Here is an 11,020-nt window from a genome sequence, read left to right as displayed (position 1 = left end):
TTTTGGTCTTCTACTCTTCTCATTCTAATTTTCTTTCCATACCAAAACAAGACATACGAAGAAAAACCATTGAAGAGAAGTGAACAACAAAATATTAACCATTGAATGCACAACAAAGATTCAAAGAGGTATATTTCAATTTTTTTTTAAGTTAATGACAATGTCAAGTATTATTTACATTATTTATTTAAAATAATTAATTTATTTTTTTTATAATGGACAGTGTTCAAAGATTGAAGTGAGGACAAAACTCAATAGAATTATTTTTTTGTGAGACTTGGAACAAAAAATAATCAGGTAAATCAATAACTTTATTTTTGGTTATTATATATTTGTGTTTCTAAAATTATTTGTTATTGCTCAATAGGTTTAATATTTTTTTTTAAGAAAATAATATATATGCAATTATTTTTGTTTTTTTTTTGTTAGATAGTTCAAGTTAAGTTAAAAATGTCAAAGATGAAAACAATTCACTCATTTTTCAAGAGAAAAGAGAGAATATATGATGAACAAAATTCAGCTTCAGATTCTTTGAGTAATGTTCAAAATATTATTGAACAACCTGTGACACAACTTGTTGAGCAAGATATTCAACCCCCTGCTTCCAAAATAGCAAGGACTGAAATAGATCAAGTTAATATTGATACATTGATGCGTGATCCCGGAAAGCGTCCGCAAATTTGGAATTATCCTATCAATCAACAAGATGAAATCCGTAGAGCATACATAAAGTTTGGACCATATCAATTTATTATGGATGAGTACCCTCTTTGTGGTCTAGAAAGTCATCCTCGTCGTTTCAAAGCTCATTGGTTTAAGAGTTTTTCTTGGCTAGAACATTCGCCAGAAGTGGATGCTGCATTTTGTCTTCCATGCTATTTATTTTCTAGAAAATCAAGTCCATTCACATCAGGAGGATTTCGCAATTGGAAAAAAGTGAATAATGGAAAGGATTGTGCATTTTTATCTCATGTGGGTAAATCTCTTAATTCTCCTCATAATATTGCTGTTAAGTCTTGTAAAGATTTGCTTAATCAATTATGTCACATTGACAAAGTATTGGCTAAGCAAAGCTCACAACAAGTTTTAAGCAATAGATTGCGTCTTAAAGCCTCTATTGATACTGTCAAATGGTTAACGTTTCAAGCTTGTGCTTTTAGGGGACATGACGAGAGTCATGAGTCTCAGAATCGAGGAAATTTTCTTGAAATGTTAAAATTATTAGCTTCTTACAATAAAGAAGTGGATGCAGTTGTTTTGGATAATGCTCCTCAAAATGCAATATACACATCACCTTCTATTCAAAAGGAAATTCTACATGTTTTTGCTAGAAAGGTGCAAAATGAAATTCGCAATGAGATTGGTAATGCAAAGTTTTGTTTGATTGTTGATGAAGCTAGAGATGAATCTAGAAGAGAACAAATGGCACTTGTTGTTAGATTTGTTGATAAGCATGGATTTGTCAAAGAAAGGCTAATAGATGTTGTTCATGTCAAAGATACTACTTCTGCTACTCTAAAACAAGAGATTTGTTCTGCATTATCTCATCACAATCTCAACATTCAAAATGTTCGAGGTCAAGGGTATGACGGAGCTAGTAATATGCGTGGAGAGTGGAAAGGGTTACAAGCTTTAATTATTCAAGAATGTCCTTATGCATATTATGTTCATTGCTTTGCTCATCAATTACAGCTAGCTCTTGTTGCTGCGGCTAAAGAAGTTGTTGATGTTCATGCTTTTTTCCAAAGTTTGAGTAATATTATCAATGTTGTGTGCTCTTCTTGCAAACGCAATGATGAATTACGATCTGCTTATGCAACTGAAATTTCCCATTTAGTTGCAACTAATCAAATTGAAACAGGAAGAGGAGCAAATCAAATTGGCACATTAAAAAGATCAGGAGATACCAGGTGGAGCTCTCACTTCAACTCAATTTGTAGCCTTTTACGTATGTTTGGAGCAACAACTTCAGTTCTGGAAGATTTGGCTACTAATGGATCTACATATTCTCAACGTGGTGATGCTACTTATGCTCTTAAATCTTTATTATCATTTGATTTTGTTTTCATTTTGCATATGATGAAAGAAATCATGGGAATCACTGATAAACTTTGTCAAGCATTGCAACAAAAATCTCAAGACATTTTGAATGCTATGCATCTGGTTTCTAGTACAAAGTCATTGATTCAACAGTTAAGAGATAGTAGTTGGGGAGCACTTTTGGAGAAAGTTAGTTCTTTCTGCAATGATCATGCTATTCAGATACCTGATATGGGTGCTTCTTTTAGTGACATAATTCGGTCTCGTCGTAAAAAGGATGTTGTCACTGTTGAACACCACTATCGTGTTGACATTTTTACTAGCGTGATAGATTTTCAATTGAAAGAGCTAAATAGTAGATTTAGTGAGCAAGCAACCGAGCTCCTCATACTGAGTACATCTCTAGATCCTAAAGATGCTTTCAAGTTATTCAGTGTTTGCAACATATGCAATCTTGTAAAGAATTTCTATTCTTTAGATTTTTCTGAGCAAGAAAAGATTCAATTGGATTATGAGTTACAACATTATGAACTTGATGTGGTTAAAGCTCCAGATTTTCAGAATTTGTCTACTCTTGCTGAATTGTGTCAAAAATTGACAGAGACAGGAAAATCAAATATATATCCTTTAATTGATAGATTAATTCGTCTTGTTTTGACTCTTCCTGTGACAACAGCAACAACTGAACGGGCCTTTTCAGCTATGAAGATTATTAAAACAAGGCTTCGAAACAAGATGGAAGATGAATTTTTAGCAGATTGTATGATTGTATATATTGAAAAGGAAATTGCTTCAAAATTCACTTCAGAGATGATAATTGATGATTTTAGTTCCATGAAGCATCGTCGAGCAAGTTTAAAAATATCAAAATCTTAAAGTATGTAGTTGAACATTGACTTTTATATAATATAATTACTTTTTTGATATATATGCTACAAATCATATTTTGTTAATTTTTTGTTATATTTTATATTTAATTGGCCCCCCTCTTATGAAATTTCTGGTTCCGCCACTGTCTGTAGACATCCTGATCCACTTCCTTATCATGTACTGTATCAGCAATTTGCAGAAATTGTGCCAGAAACTCTGTAGGTTCTTCATGTGGAAGACCAGAATACTGGCAGTTTTGCTGCACCATGATAATGAGCTGAGGATTCAGCTCAAAGCTACCAACTCCAATGGAAGGTATACAGATACTACTCCCATATGAAGCAGTAGTGGGGTTAGCATATGACCCCAGAGTCCTCTTGGACTGTTCATTCATACTTACTTCCTTAATGGAATACAAGTTGAGAATTTATATGTTGAGAATTATTTATTTTATAGTAATGGAATAACAAAAAAAATGGGATATAGATATAAAAATATTTTGAAGATATTTTGTGAAAGAAAATTATTATTATTATTTTTTTTAAATAAAATAAAAACGAAATAAATAAAAGAAAGTGGAAATATTTTGAAATTGAAAATTGAATTTTTAATGTAAAATTTTCGAAAAAGTAGTTTTAAAAATAGTTAGAAAATAAATTTTTTTTGAATTTTGAATTTTATGATGAAAGAGAAAAGCACACAAAAGATACAAGATTTAAAATTTTTAGATCTAATGCTCCTTATTTTCGAAAATTTTTGGAGGGAAAACACCAAGGAACACCAAACTTAAAAATTTTAAGATCAAGACACAAGAAAAACTCAAGAACACTTTGAAGATTCACAAGAACACCAAGAACACAAGAAAGAACACCAAACTTAAAATTTTTAGGAAATCAAGACAAGTTTTCGAAAATTAAGGAAAGATTAACAAGAAAACACCAAACTTAAAGTTTGGCACAAGATTAAATTAGGAAAAATTATTTTTGAAAAAGATTTTCAAAAGTACTGGTGCTTCCTTATCAAGAATATAAACCAATGCTTTAGCCAATTGGGAATAAATATGACACTTGATGCAGATATTCCAATTAGTGCTTTAAAAGGAACACAAGTGAAACAAGAAAAGACACAAAGCAAGAAAAACTCAAGATCAAACAAGAAAAATAAGCAAGAACAACTTGAAGATTAATGAAGAACAAAAATCACAAGTCGAAAATTTTAAAGAAAAATATGAGATATGCAATTGACACCAAACTTAGAACAAGACACTAAAACTCACGAAAATTAGCAATTAATTAAGAGAAAAATAATAAATTTTGAAAAGAAATTTTTGAAAAGAAACTATCCTATCAAGATTTAATGACTCTCTAACAATAAAAATAAGAATAAAAATAAAAATAAATTATTCCTAATCTAAGAAATAAAATAAGCCTTCAATTGTCCAAACTCAATAATCCCCGGCAACGGCGCCAAAAACTTGGTGGACGAAATTGTGATCCTTGATTAAAGGCTCCTTGGCATGCGCCAAAGAGAACCAATTTAACTAACTGATTACTTTCTTTTCACAATTCCGTTCAACTAACCAGCAAGTGTACTGGGTCGTCCAAGTAATACCTTACGTGAGTAAGGGTCGAATCCACAGAGATTATTGGTTTGAAGCAATTAATATTTATTTTATTAATCTTAGTCAGGATGTCAATAGGATTATTTGGATTAAAAGTGAAATTACTAGATTTGATTATAAAAACAAAAGAGGGAACAATGTTACTTTGCTTTGCAGTACTGGAGAATATGTTGGAGTTTTGGAGATGCTCTGTCCTCTGACTTCAACTCTTCCTTGAAATCCTCTTCTCACACGCAGGTTCCTTCCATGGCAGGCTCTATGTAGGGTGTCATCGTTGTCAGTGGCTACTTCCCATCCTCTCAGTGAAAACGTTCCTATGCTCTGTCACAGCACGGCTAATCATCTGTCGGTTCTCAATCAGGTTGGAATAGAATCCATTGATTCTTTTGCGTCTGTCACTAACGCCCAGCCCTCAGGAGTTTGAAGCACGTCACAGTCATTCAATCCCGGAATCCTACTCGGAATACCACAGACAAGGTTTAGACTTTCCGGATTCTCATGAATGCCGCCATCAATCCGGCTTATACCACGAAGATTCTGTTGGGGAATCTAAGAGATATTCATTCAGTCTGATGTAGAACGGAGGTGGTTGTCAGGCACACGTTCATGGATTGAGGAAGGTGATGAGTGTCACAGATCATCACCTTCTTCACAGTTAAGCGCGAATAAACATCTTAGATAAGAACAAGCGTGTTTGAATGGAAAACAAAGGAATTGTATTAAATCATCGAGACGCTGCAGAGCTCCTCACCCCCAACAATGGAGTTTAGAGACTCATGCCGTCACAAAGTATGTAATTCAGATCTGAAAATGTCATGAGGTACAAGAAATGTCTGTAAAAGTTGTTTAAATAGTAAGCTAGTGACCTAGGTTTACAGAAAATGAATAAACTAAGATAATTGGTGCAGAAATCCACTTCTGGGGCCCACTTGGTGTGTGCTGGGGCTGAGACTAAAGCTTTCCACGTGTAAAGGCCTTTCTTGGCGTTAAACTCCAGGTTATGACGTGTTTTGGGCGTTCAACTCCGGATCATGACGTTTTTCTGGCGTTTAACTCCAGACAGCAGCATGAACTTGGCGTTTAACGCCAAGTTACGTCGTCTATCCTTGCGCAAAGTATGGACTATTATATATTGCTGGAAAGCCCTGGATGTCTACTTTCCAACGCCGTTGAGAGCGCGCCAATTGGACTCCTGTAGCTCCAGAAAATTCATTTCGAGTGCAGGGAGGTCAGGATCCAACAGCATCAGCAGTCCTTTTTCAGCCTAAGTCAGATTTTTGCTCAGCTCCCTCAATTTCAGCCAGAAAATACCTGAAATCACAGAAAAACACACAAACTCATAGTAAAGTCCAGAAATATGATTTTTGCCTAAAAACTAATATTATTTTACTAAAAACTAAATGAAACATGCTAAAATCTACATGAAATTAGCCCCAAAAAGCGTACAAAATATCCGCTCATCAGTCGGGCACAGTGATAGTGTGCAAAAGGATAAATATATCCTATTCCGATACAAGTGAGAGCCAACAGATGATTAGCCATACGGGAAACCGCAGAGGACATGTTTTCACTGAGAGGACGGATGGTAGCCATTGACAACGGTGATCCACCAACATACAGCCTGCCATGGAAGGGACATGTATTTTTGGAAGAAGAAGACAGTAGGAAAGCAGAAATTCAGAAGACAGAGCAACTCCAAAACCCTAACCTGCTCTCTATTATTGAATAACAAGTACCATTCTTTTCATGCTCTTTTACTTTTCACAAATAAAATCCTTTTTATTATTAATCTCCTAACTAAGAGTTACAAGATAACCATAGCTTGCTTCAAGCCAGCGATCTCCGTGGGATCGACCCTTACTCACGTAAGGTATTACTTGGACGACCCAGTGCACTTGCTGGTTAGTTGTGCAGAGTTGCAAAAGTGTGATTGCAATTTCGTACACCAGATACACATAACATACTTTAGATCTAGTTTTAGAGTTAGTTTCTAGAGAGAGAGGCTCTCTCTTCTCTCTAGAATTAGGATTAGGTTTAGGCTAGAATTTCTTAGATCTAGGTTTTAATCTTTGCTTTCATCTACTTTTACCTTCCAATTCTATGTTGTTACATCTTGTTCTTCTATTCTCTTATTGCAATTTCCTTTATTTTGTTTCCATACTTTGTAAGTTGATCTATTCTTGTTCTTCTTATCTTCTTTTAATGCAATTTGAGGTAATTCAAGTTAATTGTGTTTTCCTTGATTGTTGTTGTTAATCTTTTGCATTTAATTGTTGTTAGAATTCATTCTTGTTATCAATTTGTTATGCTTTCCTTTTGTGCCTCCCAAGTGTTTGATAAAATGCTTGGAAGGATGTTAGAGTAGAATTTTATGTTCTTGGTTTGAGAAGGTAACTTAGGAACTCTTGAGTTACTAATATCCAAGTGATTAATGATTGATAGCCGTTGACTCTAGCTCTCATTAATTCAATTAATGAATATTTAGGATCTATGGACTTGGATTGATATAGCTCATTTGACCTTCCTTTACTAGTTAGAGGATGATTTAATGGGATTGATCCTTGCAATTATCATGATGCGTTTAGTGATAAGGATAGAGATCCTTGACTACCAAACCTTGCCAAGACCGTTTAGCATTTGATTTTCATTACCATTTACTTTTCTCAATTCTCATCCAATACCCCAAAATATATAACTCATAACCAATAACAAGAATACTACCCTGCAATTCCTTTGAGAAGATGACCCGAGGTTTAAATACTTCGGTTATTAGGATTATTAGGGGTTTGTTACTTGTGACAAACAAATTTTTGTATGAAAGGATTATTGTTGGTTTAGAAACTATACTTGCAACGAGATTTCATTAGTAAAATTCTAGACCACACAAAAGTCCGATCATCAAAATGGTGCCGTTGCTGGGGAATTGCAATTGTGTGCCTTGTTATTGGTTATTGTATATATGTGAATATTGTGAATATGGTTGTCTTTTGTTTGTTTGTTAGTTTTTGTTAGCCTTAGGACTTTAATAGTTTTGTTTTCACTTTCACTATGAATTCTCACCTCTTTGGCTTTGAGTTTGGTTCTAATTGTGTTGTAGGAAATGTGAACCTTAATGACAACATGCATCAAGGATGGAATAATCAAGGTTGGGAGGTTCCACAAGCTTATGGACAACCTCCTCTAGTCTCATATAAGTATAACTCCAATCCTAATGCATACCAATCTAATAGACATGGTAGGTCTTGTTGTACGCGTCACCGACCCCACCACATGCCTATGAACTCTCCTCAACATGATCCTCAATCACACTCACAAGCTTCTTTTGACCAAATACCTTTCTATGCCCTTATCCATCATATGACCAATCACCCATACCACATCCTTATGACCATTATGAGCAAGACTCTTTGGAATCACCACAATCCCATCATGATTGCTACCAAGAGCCACCTCAATACACATCACTGCCATATTTCCACCAAGAAGAACTACCTTCCTACTATGAACCCTTCCTCCAAAATGATGAACCTTCCTATCCACCCCAAGCCCCAATAGGTAATTCTCTCACTTTGTTACTTCAAGGACATGCGGATATGCAAAGGAATACACTAGAGTTTGTGACCAACTTGACCGAGGTAGTGCATACTTTAGCCTACCAATGCTTGAATACTCAAGGTGCTTCCGTAGCCACATGCGAAAGATCAAAAGAAGAGCAAAGCATGAAGGAGAGATTAGAAGCTCTGGTGGAGAGTGAGGAGTTAGATTTTTTATTGGAACAATTAGAGGAAGCCATGATTGTTGAAGAAGAGGAAGAAGTGGTTGAAAATTTAGGAGATGCAGAACCACCATGGGAATCTCAAGAACCTCTCTCCAAGAAGCTTAATATTGATGTTGAGGAGGGTGTACAACCTCCAAAGCATACCATAGTTAGAGACTTTGAAGAGGTTACGCAAGAGGAAGATTTCATCATTGACGAGTTCCTATCCAAAATGGAATCCTCTCCCATGGAATTTGAAGTTGAAGTTATTGAGGACAACTCACCACCAAGTGATGTTGGTGATCTCATTGAAGACTCTTTCGATGAATGTGAAGCCGATGTTGAAGTAGATTTCACACAACCTCCGAAGTTTGACTTAATTGATGATGAGGAGGAATTGGAAGGAGTCAACAAGCAAGAAGAAATTGAAAGAAGTTGTCAAGAGGTGGAGATATCCAAGGAAGAACACAAAGGAGTAGACCTCGCATTGTCCAAGTGTGGGGAAGTTACCCTTCCTAAGTTACCGTCCAACACTACATTCAAAAGGGTAAAATTCTTACCCCTAAACTTTACCTTCTCACTTGAATATGGTTTGATTGAAACAAATGGGCAACTTAAAGCTCTTTGTGGAACTAAGAGTAGGAAGGAGTTGTGTAGTGGTTGGAAGCTTGATATTGCGCTCATTGAAGTCAAAACTTCAAGGCATAGAGACCATGATTGGACATCCTTATCACTGATCTCAGGCTAAAAGTGGAGGATGTCCTCAATAGCCTCCTCTGTAATCAGAACCTACTTGTTTCTGAGATGAATTGTATCAAGGCTCGCTTGGTAGAAATTGCAATAGAACTCTCGGACCCAAGACTCATTCACTCGCACCAGCTCTCTGTCCAGAAATACCCAACCCCAATCCCTAATCTGAGGCTCAGAAAACTGCCTCAAATCAGAGAGTACAGCTAGTTTCCTTTCCACAATAAGGTTTCGCTTATCAAAGTGCTAAAATCTTAGCTCACAGTATAGGATGGCGAACTTATATGAGTTGTTAGAAGGTGTAGCTTGGTCAGCCTTGTCCTTCTCATTAAGCTTCCACTCAGATAAGCCTAGGGTCGCCAGCTCAGTGGATGGCTGATGAGCGGATAATTTATACGCTTTTTGGCATTGTTTTTAGGTAGTTTTTAGTAAGTTCAAGCTACTTTTAGGGATGTTTTCATTAGTTTTTATGTTAAATTCAAATTTCTGGACTTTACTATGAGTTTGTGTGTTTTTCTGTAATTTCAGGTAATTTCTGGCTGAAATTGAGGGACTTGAGCAAAACTTTGAAAAAGGTTGACAAAAGGACTGCTGATTCTGTTGGAATCTGACCTCCCTGCACTCAAAATGGATTTTCTAGAGCTACAGAACTCCAAATGGCGCGCTCTCAATGGCGTTGGAAAGTAGACATCCAGAGCTTTCCAGAAATATATAATAGTTCATACTTTATTCGAGAATTGACAACGTAAACTGGCGCTCAATGCCAAGTACATGCTGCTGTATGGAGTCAAACGCCAGAAACACGTCACGACCCGGAGTTGAACGCCAGAAACACGCTATAACTCGGCGTTCAACTCCAAAAGAAGCCTCAGCTCGTGGATAGATCAAGCTCAGCCCAAACACACACCAAGTGGGCCCCGGAGGTGGATTTATGCATCAATTACTTACTCATGTAAACCCTAGTAGCTAGTCTAGTATAAATAGGATAATTTACTATTGTATTGGACATCTTTTGATCACTTTAGATCTTAGGATCATCTTGGGATGATTAGTTCTCAGATCATGGGGGCTGGCCATTCGGCCATGCCTGGACCTCTCACTTATGTATTTTCAACGGTGGAGTTTCTACACACCATAGATTAAGGGTGTGGAGCTCTGCTGTACCTCAAGTTTCAATACAATTACTATATATTATTCTCTATTCAATTCTCTTTTATTCTTATTCCAAGATATACGTTGCACTTCAACTTGATGAATGAGATGATCCGTGACACTCATCATCATTCTCACCTATGAACGCGCGTGACTGACAACCACTTCTGTTCTACCTTAGGCCGGGCGCATATCTCTTAGATTCCCCAACAGAATCTTCGTGGTATAAGCTAGATAGATGGCGGCATTCATGGGAATCCAGAAAGTTTAACCTTGTCTGTGGTATTCCGAGTAGGGTTCCGGGAATCTGGAAAATCTAACCTTGTCTGTGGTATTCCGAGTAGGATTCCGGTATTGAATGACTGTGATGAGCTTCAAACTCCTGAAGGCTTGGCATTAGTGACAGACGCAAAAGAATCAAGGGATTCTATTCCAACCTGATTGAGAACCGACAGATGATTAGCCGTGCTGTGACAGAGCATAGGACCATTTTCACTGAGAGGATGGGATGTAGCCATTGACAATGGTGATGCTCTACATACAGTTTGCCATGGAAAGGAGTAAGAAGGATTGGATGAATGTAATAAGAAAGTAGAGATTCAAGAGGAGCACAGCATCTCCATACGCCTATCTGAAATTCCCACTATTTGATTTACATAAGTATTTCGATCCTATTTTATTTTCTGTTTATTATTTATTTTCGAACTTATCCATAATCAATTATTATCCGCCTGACTGGGATTTACAAGGTGACCATAGCTTGCTTCATACCAACAATCTCTGTGGGATCGACCCTTACTCACGTAAGGTATTACTTGGATGACCCAGTACAC

General features: G+C 36.4%; 1 protein-coding gene across 1 annotated transcript; it reads left to right on the top strand.

Annotated features, from left to right (window-relative positions):
• Nucleotides 1-651: 651 nt before the first annotated feature.
• Nucleotides 652-9,245, top strand: LOC112724364 (uncharacterized). The gene is made up of 3 exons (XM_025775409.1): nt 652-2,434; nt 8,363-8,657; nt 9,032-9,245. Exons 1-3 carry the CDS (start codon nt 652-654, stop codon nt 9,243-9,245), a joined length of 2,292 nt encoding a protein of 763 aa, XP_025631194.1.
• The last annotated feature ends 1,775 nt before the right edge of the window (nt 9,246-11,020 follow it).

Source organism: Arachis hypogaea, chromosome 2, assembly GCF_003086295.3.
Source record: "Arachis hypogaea cultivar Tifrunner chromosome 2, arahy.Tifrunner.gnm2.J5K5, whole genome shotgun sequence".
NCBI lineage: Eukaryota > Viridiplantae > Streptophyta > Magnoliopsida > Fabales > Fabaceae > Arachis > Arachis hypogaea.
The sequence above is the reverse complement of the archived record's forward strand: the minus strand, read 5'-3'. Positions and strand labels throughout refer to the sequence as shown.